The sequence below is a fragment of the Phycodurus eques genome, chromosome 5, assembly GCF_024500275.1.
Source record: "Phycodurus eques isolate BA_2022a chromosome 5, UOR_Pequ_1.1, whole genome shotgun sequence".
In the NCBI taxonomy this organism is placed as follows: Eukaryota; Metazoa; Chordata; class Actinopteri; order Syngnathiformes; family Syngnathidae; genus Phycodurus; species Phycodurus eques.
Window position 1 is genome coordinate 19289905 of NC_084529.1, and position 18507 is coordinate 19308411.

General features: G+C 41.3%; 2 protein-coding genes across 4 annotated transcripts in view; one reads left to right on the forward strand and one right to left on the reverse strand.

Annotated features, from left to right (window-relative positions):
- Nucleotides 1–1987: 1987 nt before the first annotated feature.
- On the reverse strand, nucleotides 1988–5401 carry LOC133402628 (aldo-keto reductase family 1 member D1-like). Of its 2 annotated transcripts, none has more exons than XM_061676584.1 (9): nucleotides 5204–5401; nucleotides 4954–5121; nucleotides 4829–4858; nucleotides 4438–4515; nucleotides 4153–4275; nucleotides 3903–4012; nucleotides 2408–2573; nucleotides 2188–2270; nucleotides 1988–2055 (listed from the first exon to the last, which is right to left on the reverse strand). In XM_061676584.1, the coding sequence occupies exons 1-9, from the start codon at nucleotides 5294–5296 to the stop codon at nucleotides 2013–2015; spliced, it is 894 nt and encodes a 297-aa protein (XP_061532568.1). In that variant the 5' UTR covers nucleotides 5297–5401; the 3' UTR covers nucleotides 1988–2012. The 2 variants fall into 2 exon arrangements, with proteins under 2 accessions (XP_061532568.1, XP_061532567.1); XM_061676583.1 differs by having other exon boundaries at nucleotides 4742–4858.
- An 11686-nt stretch (nucleotides 5402–17087) lies between these two features.
- fbln1 (fibulin 1) overlaps nucleotides 17088–18507 on the forward strand; it is a 49063-nt gene continuing 47643 nt past the window's right edge. Inside the window, exon 1 of one of the 2 annotated variants that reach the window (XM_061677961.1) lies at nucleotides 17088–17363. In XM_061677961.1, the coding sequence (XP_061533945.1) occupies nucleotides 17309–17363 (55 nt within the window). In that variant the 5' untranslated portion in view covers nucleotides 17088–17308. The remainder of the gene's footprint in view (nucleotides 17364–18507) is intronic. The other variant, XM_061677960.1, reaches the window with a different exon arrangement.

An 18507-nucleotide genomic window follows, 5' to 3' on the forward strand; every position in this document is an offset into this window, starting at 1 on the left:
ATTTTCATCACAATGACCACGCATGCAAAATGTTGTGTTAAAGAGTATGAGAAAGGTTTTTAAGGGGAGGTTTATTTGGACTCTAAATTAGCGACAGACTGATGTTTTTCTTAAGGGCCAATACCAATACTGATTATTAATGGTCAAGGAGGCTGATAATCAATATTTAGAACTGATATTTATTTGCAAAGAAAGGGAAAATATTGGCAACAAAATTTGTAATAATACAAAATCCAACTCTTTAATTCGTTTCAATGATTTTAAGCATGTTTATTAAACAACTTTTCATATTAGCAACAAAGGTTTTTCAAATGTTTTTCTTTTTTTTAAATCTTAGATAATAGACATCTTTGTTGTAAAATTCTAAGAAAATTTGCACTGTGCTTCAGGCTCAGCAGCAGATCTTATAAAGTTAAATGAAAACTTAAATAAATAAATAAATAGCGCCCTAAAGTTTTCTACAGTAAATAAAGTTTTCCCAATATGTCTATAGAGTTGTAAGTCTGTTATGTTAACAAGTTTACATGGACGGATGTTTACTCCGAGGGAGCCCCCTACATTGGGAGTTGTGGTGAGTCGTGGTCCTGCCTCATGGGGTCCCTGGTCGCTGTGCGTGCAGCCTCCCGCTACGACGCTGCAGGGCTCCCTGCTGGACTCGGGCCCAAAGGACTTGGCCTGTGGCCACAGCCTGCGATTTGGTCCTGCTGCTGCCGGCTCTGTGAGTTAAGTGTTTTCTCAACTGGATGCTCTGTACCCACCCACAGGTCCTTAGGTCATTACTACATTATTTTTAACTTCTGTTTGAGTGTGTGTGTGTGTGTGTGTGTGTGTGTCTACGTTCTTGTGGACAAATGGCGGGAGGGGTTCATTTTAATTCATTTAATTAATTTTAATTCATTATGAATTGCATTTTATGTATAAAAGCACTTTATAAATAAAATTTGATTGACTGATTATATTTACTTAATTGTTGTACGATCGCTGATAAACCAGTTTAGATTCCATTTAGGACTGTTCTGCGACTTTGGAGAATATTTTTCTTCTAAGTTTAGGTCAATTTGAAAATTGTTTTGTGGAGATCAAGCAATCTGCCAATTTATATTTACTGGTTAAGAGGTCCTTTTTTTTCTGAAAAAGTGAGGAAGACAATGATTCTCAACCACAGTTCCGCAGCATATAAGTAGTTGGTGTGCGGCGTGAAATTATCCATTTTGGCTTAATAATTATTTATATACTACAAAATAATGTCTTCGTTCATCTATCTATGCCAGCGACGTCTAGTGATCGGCACAACAATGAAATGCTCTTTCACAAAATGGCAGAAGGTACATATTTAACCTACTGTATGTATCTGCCTGCTGTTATTCATCCAACAGCATTACTCATAGCATGCACACTGAGTAAGAAAAATTTAAGGTGAGATGAGATCATAATTTTTTCTGTGCAAATTGTGAAATGTTTATTTAGCAGTTGTGCTGTGTGATTTTTCTGATAATTCAATAAAGGTTGGTAAAATCTGCCCTGAAGGACCACAGAACTGTAAACTTGAGGTCATTAATATCATAAAAAATATTACATTCATTTGAACATGTATAATTCTGGTTGCATGTGCCCCCCCCCAAAAATTTTGTTTTTGTTTTTTTAAATCTACATTTGACTGCATTTACGGCCAACTAGAGACCTCTAGTGCTTACCAATAACATGTACTTGACGGCCACTTCATTAAGTACACCTGTAACGAGCTCCAATTCGAGAGCTGTATCTCAAAATCTCAGCAATGCTTACTTTTGATTGACACTATCAGAGGTATTCATTTCTGTAATAATTTGCCCGCCCTATTTAGCTCTAAAAGAGCCCCTCTTGTATTCAGTCTCATAAGAGATGGTGGAGGTGTACCTAATGTTGTGGCTGTAAAGTTACAGTACGCCATCACACATCACAATGCCAACAAGTCGTCACATGGAATCCATTGTTTTATTCCAATCCAGTCACATCATTTAGTATTAGTAGTATTAATATTCATCATGAAACGGGTACTCTGGATGGTCGCTCCACCTGTCTCATGACATTACACACACACACACACACACATACACACACACACACATACACACACACACACACACACACACAAAGCATGTACCGGTAACTCCACAGAATGAAATAGTATGCTACAAAGTTTCTTACATGAGCAGCTCCACAAAGCGAATGTTCTTGTTCAGCCCTTCAATGGCTTTCATTTCTTCCTTGGTTAGTGAAAAATCAAATATCTGGAAGGAAAAGGTTGAAATGAACGGTCATAGACGACCGCAATGTATCCCACCTTTACATTGTTTATGATACAGTGTGTATACATAGTAACACTGTATGTTTAGGTCTGAATTATTGTTGTGACATGTGCACAGACCTGGAAGTTGTGTTTGATCCGCTGTGGATTGAAGCTCTTGGGAATGACCACCACTCCTCTTTGCACGTTGAAGCGCAGAGCCACCTGAGCGCTGCTCTTGTTGTACTTCTTCCCGATAGACATGAGTAGCTCGTCCTCCAACATGGGAGGACATTTGACATTAACCCTGTTTACAAGAACAGAGCTAATATGTGTTTTATATTTAATTCAGAGCTGTGATTCAAATAAGAAATTTACTGGTTTGTGCTTGGTTATAATTCCAGGTCAAACAAAGCACTGAGAAGCATCACCTGTCAGCTTGATAGGATACAAACTGACTTACAGTTGCAAGAAAAAACATGGAAATATACTGCATGTGCACCCCAAGGCTAATGAGATAACCTTTATTATCTCCACAATGACGAAAATTGCAACAACCTTGAATTTGTAATGACTTCTCCAAGAACTAAATCGAGTCAGGAGTCAGCCAAAGTAGAGTCCAATCAATCTGAAGGGATTTCAGGTGTTGGTGAAAGCTACCCTGCCCTGGGTAGCTTTCACCAACCACACCAGGTTTCACTTTGTTATTCTCAAAGCATTATAAGTGGTCCATTCCTCAAACAAGATATCAATCAGAATACATACAATTAAGAATTGTTTACTTGCATGACAGTGGATATGTTAAACAAAAATATCTCTTTAAAAGTTGATCAGTCTACAGGTAAGATAGAATGTCTATATATGGAGAAAGTTAAGCTGTTTTACTCTTCTACCTAGGAATGGCCATCCGGTAAAGATGTTTGCAATGGCACAGCGCATAATGAAATCTCTGACACAAGCTACCATCTCTGTTGACAAATCTACAATAAGTAATATATTAAACAAGAATGGATGTCACTGGAGGCCACCAGAGGAAGCCACTGCTGTTAAAAAAAAAACTTTGCTACAGGTTTGAATTTTGTTCCACAGCGTTAATAGCAAACTATTGTGTGGACATATGAAATCAAAATTGAGTTGTTCGGAAGTAACAAAGGCATAGTACACCACCAGTAAAAACATCACTCTAACTGTAAAGTATTGCTTGCGGGTGGCATCATGGTTTGGGGTATCTCATGGCCTGTAAAGATTACAATCATCGACGGGAAAAATGAATTTCCAAGTTCAAGAAAATTTGCAGGAGCACTTGAGATCATCTGTCTCGCCCAACAGATGATGCAACAAGACAACAACACAAAAGAAAGGAGAATGTAACTCAACAACAGAATGACTTCAACAGAACGAAACACAACTTTGAGCCACACCATAGATCCAAATAATATTGCTGAACTGAAATGGTTTTGTAAAGATGAATGGTCCAACCTCCTCCTGTTGTGCAGGTCTGATCTCCAACTACACCAAACTTTTGGTTGAAGTTATTGCTGCCAAAGAAGGCTCCACCAGTTATCAAATCCATAGGGTTTACATAATTTTTCTTGCAACGGTATAAAAGGTGGCAATACAATTTCTCCGCACATACCAAGATGCATCTCTGGAGGAGCCTAGCGGGCAGTAGCCAACAATAACAATGTCATGATGACGGCAATAGTCCAGAAGTTTAGGCTGTGTGAAGTAAGGATGGCATTCCACCTAGCCAACAAGACACATGGTATTACTGATCAATAGTTTTCTTCATTTATTTTGTATTATTATTATTTTTTTCCATGAATGAGCACAAAAATCCAGCGTTACTAATACAAAACAGAAAAAAATACTTATTTATGTGGCACCTGGTTGGATACAGGCTTGTGTTTGAGGCCTGGTTTGTTGAGAAGCTGTTGAAGTTGTCTGCGGTTAAAGTTGGACACTCCGAGAGACTTGACAAGGCCTGCATCTACACACGCCTCTAAAGCCTAAACAAAAACAAAAAATTAGCAACTAACACTAATTCTGAAGAAGAAAAAGAGGAAAGTACACATTCTTTAAACATAAATTATTACACACATAAAGGTAACAATCAAATCAAAAGCGGTCTGTACACTGTGAGTGTGAGCCCATTGAAAAAGATTCAGTACCTCCCATGTTGCACAAAGGTCTGTGTGGTGGTAGATGTACTTCCCATTCAGGTCTTTAGGATATAACTCGTTTCCAGGCTTAAAAGCAAGCACAATTCAATTCAGTCATTTACATTGAAGAGTTGCATACCACTGCAAACTACAACCATAATAATAAACACACAAACAGACAATCAAATCAGTCAGAACAGAAAATTTGTAAAGGCATTTTATCGCGTCTTGTATCTCATTAGATTGTGCAAGTGTACATAATGTAGTGAGTTTATGCATGTGTTTAAAGGGTATAATAAATGTACTGAGCAACCTTAAAGGCCATTGGAAGTTCAATTATATAGAGATCCACATAGTCCAGTTTTAGTGCCTTCAAGGTTCTCTCCAATGTTGGTCTCACCAATTCTGTTGGATGGAAGGTATTCCAGAGCTGGAGATTTAAAAAAAAAAAAAGTAAGTGTTGCACAGGACATAAAACAGAGTTTCAATAATGAATAGATAAAACAAAACTTGCAAAAAAGTTACCTTCCCACAATAAAAGATGTCCTCTCTTCTCACAGTTCCATCTGCAATCTTTTCCCTGATGGCTTGACCGACCTCGTGTTCATTGAAATACACCAAAGCTCCATCAAAGTGCCTGTAGCCCACATCGATGGCCTGCTTGACACATTCCAAAGCTGTGCCCTTTGGTGTCTATGAGAGGGGGTGGGGGGGACACATCAGTCCCTCTGGCTTGTTATCCAATATCCAAACATTCCGCCTTTCTCCTTCTCACCGTCCGAGGGTCTCCGTACGTGCCCAAGCCCAGAAGCGGGATTTGGCTCCCATCTCTGAGAGGAATCCTGTGGTTTTCTGCAGTCAAGTTCATTCTCTTGCTTGCTTGTGTGGAACCATTAACATGTGAACTGTCTTAGACCCTAATAGTTGATTGAGTGCAGGCGGACGAACTTTGAACCTTCCCTTGAACTCCCATGTGTTTATTTGCACACCCGATAAGGTTGAACTTTAATGGTGCTTACGATGTAAAAATGCTGGTAGCATAGCATAGCAAAAAGATTGTGAAAATATGCTACCTAGTGACTGTGAGGAGTGTCGGAATTACATCAGAGCAATCCGATTGGATGTCTTATCATTGCATTGGAAAGGTATCGGTGTTTTCTGACAGACCACATATAGACAAACAACATCACACTCCAATTCACACCTATAGACAATTTAGTCTTCGGTCAATCTAACATGCATGTTTTTGGAAATTGGAATGTGGGAGGAAGACGGAGGACCTGGAAAAAAACCCATGCAAGCACAGGGAAGAACGTGCAAACTCTACAGAGGCCTATTCAGTTGAAAGCAACTGTCGTTGTGCTTCAATTATTTTATACGTCACACCAGACGATAGCCTGATATCATCTCATCTCGATTGTGTAAAAGATATTGACTTAAAATTGCCATTAAGTAAACCAGAAGCAAAAACACAAATACCATAGGACAGGTATTTGTAAAACAATATCCAAACGCAGGTGCCCTATTTTACCACACCAACATTTTCTAGTACAGTATTTGGGATGTAATATTGGCTCTATGGTGCCTCCGTGTAATATGAATTAAAATCGTCCACGCATTCCTGAGTTCCAAACGTTTTTCTGAAAGAAAGAAAGAAAGAAAGAAAGAAAGAAAGAAAGAAAGAGAAAGAAAGAAAGAGAGAAAGAAAGAAAGAAACAAACAAACAAACAATCGAACGTGCTATTCCACTGCTGTCAATTTGATAACAAAAGGCAAACACACTACATGGAATTAGAATCACTGTTCTCAACAAGAAACAATAGAACAGGTTTTTTAGCAAGTACTAAAAAAAGTACAAGCTTCAAGACTTCTCATAGTCAGATCTCTGAATGAGAACATCAGTTTGTTCAATAGAATACTGTGTTTACAATGTGGTATAGTTTTCTATTATTTAGTCATTTTTTTCTTTTGGCATCAGTTGTTCTTTCTTTTCTGTCAATCCACACCCCAGTCCAGTTGGTGTACCATTAAGGTGGTTTGCCAACCGCCAATAAACACCACAGTAGAAGAAAAAGAAAGAACAATACAGTAAACTCCTGCCAGTCACCTTTAGCTATTCACAAATTCACCCCTATTTGCGTTTTTCTGCAGTACATATCCACAGCTATTCACTGAATAAGTGCGTTATCCACTGTTAATGCTCTGATGCACCAATATTGCAGTGTCTCTGTGCAATTTATGCCTTTCAAGATCCATCAGATCTTTGTGCTAGTTGAGACCTCAAAGTAAAAGCAGCGTAGATGCAGCCAACATTGTTCTTATCGTACGTTGTTAACGTACGATAAGAACCATTTGAGCATGTCTCTTCTTTCAGGTTGTTTAGTCTAGTTCAGAGAGTGCGTTTGTTCCGACTCAAACGATAACATGACATGGATCCAAAACATTGTTTAACACTGTCAATCAAGATGGAACCAAGCTGTTACAATTGTATGAAGCAACTCACTGACATCACTGTCGCAACAATGAGTCCGCTTTTAAGCGCTTTTAAACTCGGGAGATATTCATATATGAGAGATTCAGTGGGATATGCATTACACAGTATGCCCACCTGACAAAACATTAGGTACAATCTAATGAAATCCAAAACTGAATGAAAAACTATCCCTTTAAAAAAATAGGATTATCCTGAGTGGAATCAAAGTTGTTGCTAAATTATTACCACTCAGAGAGCGTAAATAAAAGAGTAGTATTATATTTGAAATTTCTGAAACAGATCTTGCATTGGATCTCATTTGTGTAGTGTTTTACCAGCGGAAACTTTCCAACCCAGTTTGCCTCACTGTTGTCTGCCACAATTTACAGTTCTATGAGGGAAAAATCAAAGTGTTACCATCTGCCTGTGAAGTTTCATTCTTGTATTACTTCCCCCTTTCTAAATACTGGAGCTAAGTGACAATAAGGGGCTGGTTTCTATAAAGACAACTAATCATCTTTTGGCACAGAAAATTTTCTAGACCCTTGCTGCCACAGCACTGCAGAGTTAGACATTAGGGTCATATTTGGCATGAGTGCAGTAGGATGACGTGCTACTTTTAATTACTTGTGTAGCAATGGTTCAAGCCTAATAACTACGTCTCAGTTGGAATACAAGGATTTATAGTTGTTTTCCCAAACATGGTAAATACCAAGAAACTACCAATCATTATGAGCGACACCAACAAAGCATAGTAGTCAGCTAATTTTGTTGTCCTCATAATCAGAGGCATATATCTAACTGCAAATATAATACCATTGTCTGAGCAGGGACCACACACAGTAAAACCTCAAAAATTTAATACAAAATCTGCTCTTTGTTTTTCAGATTGAGAAGATTTTTTTGTGTTCTAGATTTTTGACCAGAATTGTTTGAACGGCAAACCTTCCAACTTTCCACGAGTTCCACTGTACTTACCCTTCAGGGATTGGTCTTTAGCGATATGGAAATACTACTACTACTATCACCCCCAGAGCTCAAGGGGTCTATAGTTATTACAGTGGTAAACATGTACCGACAACAGGACAGGTGTCTTGGGAGGTCAACTCATCGTGCATCTTGCACAGCCGTTGCGCTGCTCTTTCTGGTGTGCCCACCATAGCACCTGGGAGCAGCAACAGATGGCGATACTATACATGGAGACAATCTCAGTTCCTTTCTCAGCTGCTAACTATGGCGCTAATATTATTAATTATTCGCAGAGGATAAAGAATATATGACTGTTGAGTATTGTTACATTGTCTGTCTACATGTGTTGCTGTGTGTTCAAATATCTCTTGCTGAAAGGGTTATAACGCCACAACATAAAGGCTATCCATTAGCCTGTCAATAGTTTCCTATTATGTGTTAGCATTAAGCTAGTGGGGGCATCCCAAAGGCACTGTTGTGGCTTTTTTTACAACCCCAATTCCAATGAATTTGGGATGTTGTGTTAAACATAAATAAAAACAATACAATGATTTGCAAATCATGTTCAACCTATATTTAATTGAATACACCACAAAGCCCAGATATTTAATGTTCAAATTGATAAACTTGATTGTTTTGAGCAAATAATCATTAACTTGTAATTTTATGGCTGCAACACGTTCCAAAACAGCTGGGAGAGGGTCATGTTTACCACTGTTACATCACCTTTTCTTTTAACAACATTCAATAAACGTTTGGGAACCGAGGACACTAATTGGTGAAGCTTTATAGATGGAATTCTTTCCCATTCTTGCTTGATGTACAGCTTCAGCTGTTCAACAGTCCGGGGTCTCCGTTGTCGTATTTTACGCTTCACAATGCGCCACACATTTTCAATGGGAGACAGGTCTGGACTGCAGGCAAGCCAGTCTAGTACCCGCACTCTTGTGGTACACTGTTGTAACACGTGCAGAATGTGGCTTGGCATTGTCTTGCTGAAATAAGAAGGGGCGTCCATGAAAAATACGTTGCTTGGATGGTAGCATATGTTTCTGCAAAACCTGTATGTACCTTGCAGAATTAATGGTACCTTCACAGATGTGTAAGTTACCCATGCCATTGCCACTAACACAGCCCCATACCATCACAGATGCTGGCTTTTGAACTAACAGTCCGGATGGTTCTTTTCCTCTTTGGCCTGGAGGACACGACATCCACAATTTCCCAAAATAATATGAAATGTGGACTCGTCGGACCACAGAACACTTTTCCACTTTGAATCAGTCCATCTTATATGAGCTCGGGCCCAGAGAAGCTGGCGCCGTTTCTGGGTGTTGTTGATAAATGGCTTTTGCTTTGCATAGTAGAGTTTCAAGTTGCACTTACGAATGTAGTCCCAAACTGTATTTATTGACATTGGTTTTCTGAAGTGTTCCTGAGCCCATGTGGTGATATCCTTTACACATTGATGTTGGTTTTTGATGCAGTGCCACCTGAGGGATCGAAGGTCACGGGCATTCAATGTTGGTTTTCGGGCTTGCCGCTTACATGCAGTGATTTCTCCAGATTCTCTGAACCTTTTGATGATATTATGGACCGTAGATTATGAAATCCCGAAATTCCTTGCAATTGTACATTGAGTAACATTGTCCTGAAACTGTTTGACTATTTTCTCACACACTTGTTCACAAAGAGGTGAACCTCGCCCCATCTTTGCTTGTGAATGACTGAGCAATTCAGGGAAGCTCCTTTTATACCCAATTATGGCACCCACCTGTTCCCAATTATTTATCAGTTTGAACATTAAATATCTTGTCTTTGTAGTGTATTCAAGTAAATATAGGTTGAACATCCATCCATCCATCCATCCATCCATTTTCTGAGCCGCTTCTCCTCACTAGGGTCGCGGGCGTGCTGGAGCCAATCCCAGCTGTCATCGGGCAGGAGGCGGGGTACACCCTGAACTGGTTGCCAGCCAATCGCAGGGCACACAGAAACAAACAACCATTTGCACTCACATTCACACCTACGGGCAATTTAGAGTCTCCAATTAATGCATGTTTTTGGGATGTGGGAGGAAACCGGAGTGCCCGGAGAAAACCCACGCAGGCACGGGGAGAACATGCAAACTCCACACAGACGGGGCCGGGGATTGAACCCAGGTCCTCAGAACTGTGAGGCTGACGCTCTAACCAGTCGGCCACCATGCCGCCATAGGTTGAACATGATTTGCAAATTATTGTATTCTGTTTTTTTTTTTAACACAACGTCCTAACTTCATTCGAATTGGGGTTGTGTGTGTGTATATATATATGCAATTCTCTTTCTTTAGTTTAGTTTAGTTAGTTTGACAGTAAACTTCAACTGGGAGAGGCAATAAACAGCTGGAAGCCTCTTTTTTAAAAATAATTGCTCACTAATTCTATCTGCCAAACCGCTGCTTGTTGTGAACTGTGAAGTGACTTGAGTTAAATGCCATCATTCAGCGCTCGTAACTCTAGTTTGCTGCTTGCGAGTCCACGCAAAAAATTGGCCAAACAACGGCTCGTATCGCGAAGAACTCGCTTGTCGGGTCTCTCGTATCTCAAGGCACCACTGTACTGTCTAAATTAATTTCTCGGACAAATTACCGTGGCTGAAAGACAGGGGCAATACTTTTGAAATGAATGTTAATATTTGGTGGCAGGTTGGACATATCTGATTGTAACCTTTTAGTCCCTTGCAGAAATACAGTAAGTGGCTATTATAAGATTTGTTTTTTAGTTCCCCTGTCCCATTGCCTGTAAAAGGATAAACAGCAGGGAACGAGCTGACTCTGAGGTATTATCAGAGAGCTGCAACAGGAGTGCTGCAGCCCATCTGTAAGTTTATTGTTCCAATGCCAGGACAGGGATGTGAAGTTTCACACCTGCAACTCACTTCTCCCGCCCTGTTCTGCAATTGTCACTCACTAAAGAAAAACTTTATACGAGGCCAATCATTTGCTTGCAGGGTTTTGTCTAAAATGCAAAGCCAGGCAAATGTCGGCTCCGATGTTGCAGCTTCTCTGTATGAAAGCGGTTACAGTTGACTAAAGTCTATTGTAACTATACACGCTATTGCACTAGTTATAAGCCATTACCATCAACAGTATTTTAATAATATTACCACATACTGTAGTTTCTCTTCAGAGCTTTCAAAACAATAACACCAGCTATCCAAACATCCCAAATCTGGCAAAAGTTTATTTTATGTCAAAGTCTGCTTTGTAAACAAAAACTTAAAGCCTTGTTCCCTTTCTAACGACTTCCTAAAAGTGTTTGCGCAATGTGACCGGGGGTCTCCGGGCTCCCTAGGGTCGGTTTCGGCCGACTGACACAGACGTGGCAAGACAAGCTACGCTGAGCTTCAAAGGAACGGTGGCGCACCCCCACTGGCAAGATTGATGCTGTTCGAATGCAACCTCGGCCACTCCAATTTCCTCCAGCCAGGGGCTCAGAGGTCAGCTCACCCTGCTGATTTCTGGCTAGATTGCAAGCTTACAAGCACGAGAAGCTGCCCCAGACGAGGGGAGCCTGGGACTGGTCGATATCTGATTTGCACTACTGATGCTGCACTTGAATGACTGTCAGAAGCCTGTTGACGAACAGATAAGATTAGGCACTGGGATCGTCTTTGTTGTTGAGATTCCACAGGGTGCATCACATCCTTGGGATTGTTCTGCTAGATATTTTTTTTAACTCCATTTAATTAGCAAAGGCTTGATGATGCATTCCAAGTACTCCAAAAAGTCACATACTCTAATGACCAAAAAATGATTTACACTGAGCCTAATTCCGATTAGTTGTCCCCGCGTATTCACTATTCACGAATTTACCCATTTCCCCTAAACCTTTTGCTAAAAACTCACCAATTTATTTTTTGCTCTTTGTGTAATGCCCTAAAATGGCACCATACCCCTGGCTAATAGGAAAGTAGTAATTGGTGTCAAGGAAGCCAGTTAAAGTGACAGATCTTGCCTCATCTAAGATCGGTAAGTCAGAGAGGAGATAAATTTAGCACGGGTTGTTTAAGGTGGAGTTTGCAGTTTTCAAACTGCTCGCAAAATTTGAATGTAGCCTCACTTCACTCCCCACCCCCGCACTCTCTCCCCAAAGAAAAGCCCCCATCCCACTACATTACCGGGCACGACACACCAAGGTTGCTATATTGCTAACATGACTTATTCATTATGGCATATTGCCAAACACGAGGCCCGGGTTTGACACATATATTTTTTAAGCCAATTACTTTTAAAGGTAATATTGGTTATAATATCAGGTTGAAATGATATTCATGTGTTTTGGTATCATAGTTTGTGATATATTTACAGTTTAAACTATTAATATAGGCACTTATAAACACTTTGTGAAGGCGTCAATTTACTTACAAGGGGTTTAATTTTTTACAGCAACACCAATCAAACCTTTCTCATCCTGTCAGGAGCAGAGACTGTTTTTTCTTTTCCTTTTTTTGTTTAAACATGAAGTAAAAAAGAGAGATTGAGATTGAGATGTGACTTGTCGCACATTGCGATTTAAAGAGTGGACGTGCTTGTTTATAATAGCCATATACTTGCGGCCTCGCCTGTGTGCTTTGCGGTGTCCCGATATCAAACCCTGAGTGAAATTTCGAGAACAGCGGCGGAGACATGTGGCTCTGATTAGACGATCGCCCAACCTCACTGTCACAGTTCCCAGAGCCAGTAGAACTGGATGATTGAATTTGCAGAAGGCCTGTAGTTGGTACAAAATGTTTAAAATGTGGCCTAGCAATTATTTCTCCCCCTGCTGCCAAATCCTTGGTTGCATGTGCGAGCGCATGTGCACGTCAACTTACCATCACTGGGCCTGACAGCGTGCTTCATCTGTGCCACATTTACTTTGGTAGAGCTGCAGATTTCAAGTTTAAAGTAAATAAGGAGGAAAAGTGAGCACAGCTGAAGATCCACAAGCTCAGGCTACTGCTAACTACAACTACCGTTGTGCCACTATTATTTTTTTCGAGAAGGGATTGAGGGCAAGAAGAAAACAGGCCACTCCGACTAAGAGGAGACTGTGGAGTATTTAGTGTCCAACGCTAAGGTTCAGCAACATTGTAAGCTAACATTAGCGCGTGTGTTTATTTTTGTCATTTCGGCCTTTAATTGCAAGGAGAGATTTACTCCAATTACCTTTAATTATATCAGAATCAGAATCATCTTTATTTGCCAAGTATGTCCAAAACACACAAGGAATTTGTCTCCGGTAGTTGGAGCCGCTCTAGTACAACAGACAGTCAATTTACAGAACACTTTGGAGACATAAAGACATTGACAAAAAACAATTGTGCAAAAAGATGCAGAGTCCTCTAGCACTTAGAGCAGTTCGAATGACTAATATTGCAATAGTCCGGTGCAATGACCAATGTGCAAAGGGCGCTGAGACTTCAACGAGTGTATGCGGTTTAAAGTGACGAGTAGTGCGATAATCTGGGACAATGTTGGTTGTGCAAATGTTACAGATACTCCTCAATCAGTATCCAAATGGAGCAGATGCTACTCTGGCATGAGTAGCCAGTATATACAAATAGTGCAGCATGGCGAGACAACTACAGTGAGTGGCACGAGTAATACATAATTGGCCCCACAGAAATGTGACAACGAACTCAAGTCAAAAAATTGCCAGCATGTTGTAATGGAATTGTAGGTCAGGTGTTTAAGAAGAGGGAAGAAGCTGTTGGAATGTCTACTAGTTCTAGTTTGCATTGATCGGTAGCGCCTACCTGAGGGAAGGAGCTGGAAGAGCTGGTGACCGGGGTGCGGAGGGTCCGAGAGGGTTTTGCATGCCCTTGTCTTAGTTCTGGCAGCGTGCAAGTCCTCAATGGTGGGTAGGGGGGTACCGACAATCCTTTCAGCAGTTTTGATTGTCCGTTGCAGTCGGAGTTTGTCCTTTTTTGTAGCAGCAACAAACCAGACTGTGATGGAAGAACACAGGACTGATTCGATGACCGCTGTGTAGAACTGTCTCAGCAGCTCCGGTGGCAGGCCGTGCTTTCTCAGAAGCCGCAGGAAGTACATCCTCTGCTGGGCCTTTTTGAGGACGGAGTTGATGTTGGTCGCCCACTTCAGGTCCTGAGAGATTGTAATTCCCAGGAACTTGAAGGTCTCGACGGTTGACACAAGGCAGCTGGACAACGTGAGGGGCAGCTGTGGCGAAGGATGCCTCCTGAAGTCCACGATCATCTCTACAGTCTTGAGCGTGTTCAGCTCCAGGTTGTGTCGGCCGCACCAAAGCTCCAGCCGCTCCGCTTCCTGTCGATATGCAGACTCGTCACCGTCCTTGATGAGGCCGATGACAGTGGTGTCATCTGCAAACTTCAGGAGTTTGACAGTCGGGTTCGCTGAGGTGCAGTTGTTCGCGTAGAGAGAGAAGAGCAGCGGAGAGAGGACACAACCTTGGGGCACCCCAGTGCTGATGCTGCGTGTGGATGAGGTGGCCTCGCCCAGCCTGACCTGCTGTGTCCTGCCCGTCAGAAAGCTGTAAATCCACTGGCAGATGGGAGGTGAGACGCTGAGCTGGAGAAGCTTGGATGAAAGGAGTTCAGGGACGATGGTGTTGAACGCTGAGCTGAAGTCCACGAACAGGATCCTCGCGTAGGTTCCTGCACTGTCGAGGTGTTCTAGGATGAAGTGCAGTCCCATGTTGACTGCATCATCCGCAGACCTGTTCGCTTGGTAGGCAAACTGCAGGGGGTCCAGCAGGGGACCTGTGACACTTTTGAGGTGGTCCAGCACGAGACGTTCAAAGGACTTCATGACCACAGATGTCAAAGCGACAGGCCTGTAGTCATTCAGACCTGAGATTGCAGGTTTCTTGGGGACTGGAATGATGGTGGAGCGTTTGAAACAGGATGGAACACATTTCCAGAGATCTATTGAAGATCTGAGTGAAGACTGGAGCGAGCTGGTCCGCGCAGACTTTGAGGCAGGATGGGGACACATGGTCCGGGCTTGCGGCTTTGTTAATCTTCTGTTGTTTGAAGATGCGTCTCACATCCTGTTCATGGATGGTTAACGCAGAAGTCAGAGGTGTGATTGTGGTCGCGGGTGCGGCCGGGTGTGTGTGTGGTGTGAGACTGTCCTTTTCAAATCTGCAGTAGAAGGTATTCAAGTCGTTGGCTAGTGTGCTATTGTTCTCAGCTTGGGGGGATCGTCGCTTGTAATTAGTCAGCGATTGGAATGTATGCCAGACTGATTTAGAGTCGTTTGCGCTAAACTGTTTTTCCAACTTTGCTGCATGGTTCCTCTTTTTTAATGTTAATTTCTTTAGTCAGCTGGTTTCTAGCTCGATTATACAGGGCCCTGTCCCCGCTCTGATATGCGTCCTCCTTAGCTTGGCGAAGCTGCTTAAGTTTAGCAGTGAACCACGGCTTGTTGTTGTTGAATGTGCAAAATGATTTTGTTGGTACACAAACCTCTTCACAGAAACTGATATAGAATGTGACAGTGTCCGTATATTCATCCAGGCTGCCAGCTGAATTTTCAAAGACACTCCAGTCTGTGCAGTCTAAACAGCTTTGAAGTTCCATCTTGGCGTCATTGGTCCACTTTTTGACTGTTTTCACTGTAGGCTTCGCACATTTAAGTTCTTGCCTGTACGTCGGTATTAAGTGAATTAAGCAGTGATCAGACGAGCCCAGGGCTGCACGAGGTACAGCACGGTATGCGTTTCTTACCGTAGTGTAGCAGTGGTCGAAAGTATGATTTTCCCTGGTTGGACAGTCGATGTGCTGCTTGTATTTAGGGAGTTCGTGGTTGAGTTTAGCTTCGTTAAAGTCCCCGAGAATAATGAGGGGTGAGTCAGGGTGTTTTTTTTCAATTTTGTTGACTTGTTCGGCGAGCGTTAGTAATAATTAAAGATATTCATCCAAGAGACTTATGTTAATGATTTCTGACAACAATAATCAAGAATAATTTCACAAGATAGGAAAACAGATAAATATCAATATGCAACACTATTTCTATAACTCTCCGCACATGTTTACATTTTCAAATGATCACCTCTACAACAGTCCTAGGAAATACCATCCCATCACTGGTCAGTTACTTTAGAACAGGCCTGCAGGCTCCTCATGTGGTCCCTGGGGGTTACCTGGTGCCCTCGGGCACCAGTGTCCCATTATATTCATAATGTTTATACAATAGACTTTGCTACTAGTCAAATAGATAAATGATTAATGAAAGCTAAATATACTAATAGGCCATGTGTGTAATGCAAATAGAAAAATTACAAATTAAAAATCTGTCATGAAACTACTACATTATATGAATACATATGTATTATTTGCGGCGGCGTGGTGGGGCCGACTGGTTTGAGCGTCTGCCTCACAGTTCTGAGGACCAGGGTTCAACCCCCGGCCCCGCCTGCGTGGGTTTTCTCTGGGCACGCCGGTTTCCTCCCACATCCCAAAAACATGCGTGGTAGGTTAATAGACAACTCTAAATTGCCTGTAGGTGTGAATGTGAGTGCGAATGGTTGTTTGTTTGTATGTACCCTGCGATTGGCTGGCAACCAGTTCAGGGATTACCCCGCCTCCTGCCCTATGATAGCTGGGATAGGCTCCAGCACTCCCGTGACCCTTGTGAGGATAAGCCGCTCAGAAAATGGATGGATGTATTATTTGCATCATTATTATTGTTTGTAAATACATACAAGCTTTTTAGTTACTAATGTGGTGTTCCTTAGCCAACGTCTCACTATCTTGAAAGGAGTGTCTGAGAACAACAGGGGGAGCCCCTGAACAAAAGAGCCCATCATTTGTTTCTTACTGTAACTTTAAAGCCCAACAGTGGAAGGAAGTACGGTACTTAAATAGATATTCAGATACCTGTGCTTTACTTGAATATATATAGACATATATATATATATATTTAGCTTGCAGCAAAGCTGTGCCCAGTGGTTTTCTTCCCCATCTCAATATGAGCGCTATGCAAGTTAATAAAAGAAGGTAACTAATATACTAAATAACTTAGAATCTACAAAGACCCATAGCCCCAAACTAGCTCCACATGTTGACTCTAACTAAATAAAAACAAATAGAAATCAATTACTTACATTATTACATTAATGCATGCTGTCATCGCAATGCAATGTTACACTGCAGTTACCAGGCTGGTGCAACAGAAGTTAGGTTGAAGTGTAGAGGAGTGGGGTGGAGTGGGTGTTCGGGTCCAGCCTGCCTGTGACGGTGAATGCAGTCATTTCGTCGACGCTCACTCCTGCAGACGGGAACCACTGCACTGCATCACTCCTCTGCTGTGTCCTCTCAGAGCCACTGGTTCTTTTTTCACTAAAAAGGATCACAACCATTGTTTTTCAGTTTAAATTCAACATTTTTAACCACCTGAATCTCCCTTTGTGGATCGCTGCTTCTCACCTCATGGGGCTGTGGATTGTTGTGCTCACGTCATTGCTGGGAGTCCTCCTTGGTCAAGGTAAGTTTCATTTAAAGTTTCCAGCTGAAGCAGAAGTGATGCTTCACTTAGTCCCTCCAATGTGGTTGAATAGATTCCAACTGATTTGTTCTACAAAGCAATGACAGTTTTATGAAACACTCTTTCAGGGGTGGGCATGAAGCAACTTCCATCCATCCATCCATCCACTCCAATTTCAATACCGCTTATTCTTACTTTTTACAACATTTTCATTTTTCATTAATATATCTTCTTTTCCTTTCCGCTTGTCCCGTTAGGGGTCGCCATCCTTTTCCATGTAAGCCTATCTCCTGCATCGTCCTCTCTAACACCAACTACCCTAATGTCTTATTTCACGACCTCCATCAATCCATTTTTCATTAATATATAATCAGCATTATGCTTTTGTATCACTACATTAGTGAAATCTGAGAGATAGAATGCCTAAGCTTCTTTTCCCAAAAAATCATCATATATGCATTATACTGTATATTCTTATTATTGCATGGATATACTAAACATAATTATTTTGTCAACAAAACCTTTACATATCGAATAACATTTAGTTTTTGCATTCCTGTATCATCAGAGTGCCTGAACCTACATTTTAAAGTATGACACAGGTGCAAATATTATTTTTGGACCGTAATCTCAAATTTGAATTTTTATTACATTTGTAATAACATGCTGAATGTGATTTACAGCAGTGATTTCAATTGTTTCATTTCATGTATTTGTAATTTTGAGATCAACAACTTTTCTTCATTTACATTTTTGGGTGAAATGTTATTAGTGATAGCTGGGATAGGCTCCAGCAGCCCGCGACCCTGGTGAGGATAAGCGGTAAAGAAAATGAATGGATGGATGGATGTTATTTGTGTAATATATTCATTAAAGCTGTTTCAAATAGGACTTTTAATTCAGTGCATTTGACAACGTGTCGCCAATTTATCTTATAAGCATCATTAATAAGCAGTCTTAAGGTCCATGCGCACCCGTTATCCTTCATTTTGACTTAAAATATGATAAGGAGCACAGTCTCAATTGAGCATCTTTTAGCTCATGTCCGATTCCACTTGAGGAACGTTTATACAAGTCAAAGGCTAGGTGCCTTGGTATGCCCCAGGCATGGACGAGAAGCTCACGCTTACTTCCCGAAAAGTCT

Bases quoted from the DNA above. Each gene is read 5' to 3' on its own strand.
- LOC133402628 (XM_061676583.1), bottom strand. From the start codon at position 5,296: ATGAACTTGACTGCAGAAAACCACAGGATTCCTCTCAGAGATGGGAGC. The intron at 2,574-3,902 runs GTATGTGCGGAG...TCTTGTAAACAG, and splicing joins TCCTCCAGAGATGCATCTTG to GGTTAATGTCAAATGTCCTC. The intron at 2,271-2,407 runs GTCTGTGCACAT...TTTTCCTTCCAG, and splicing joins GGATCAAACACAACTTCCAG to ATATTTGATTTTTCACTAAC.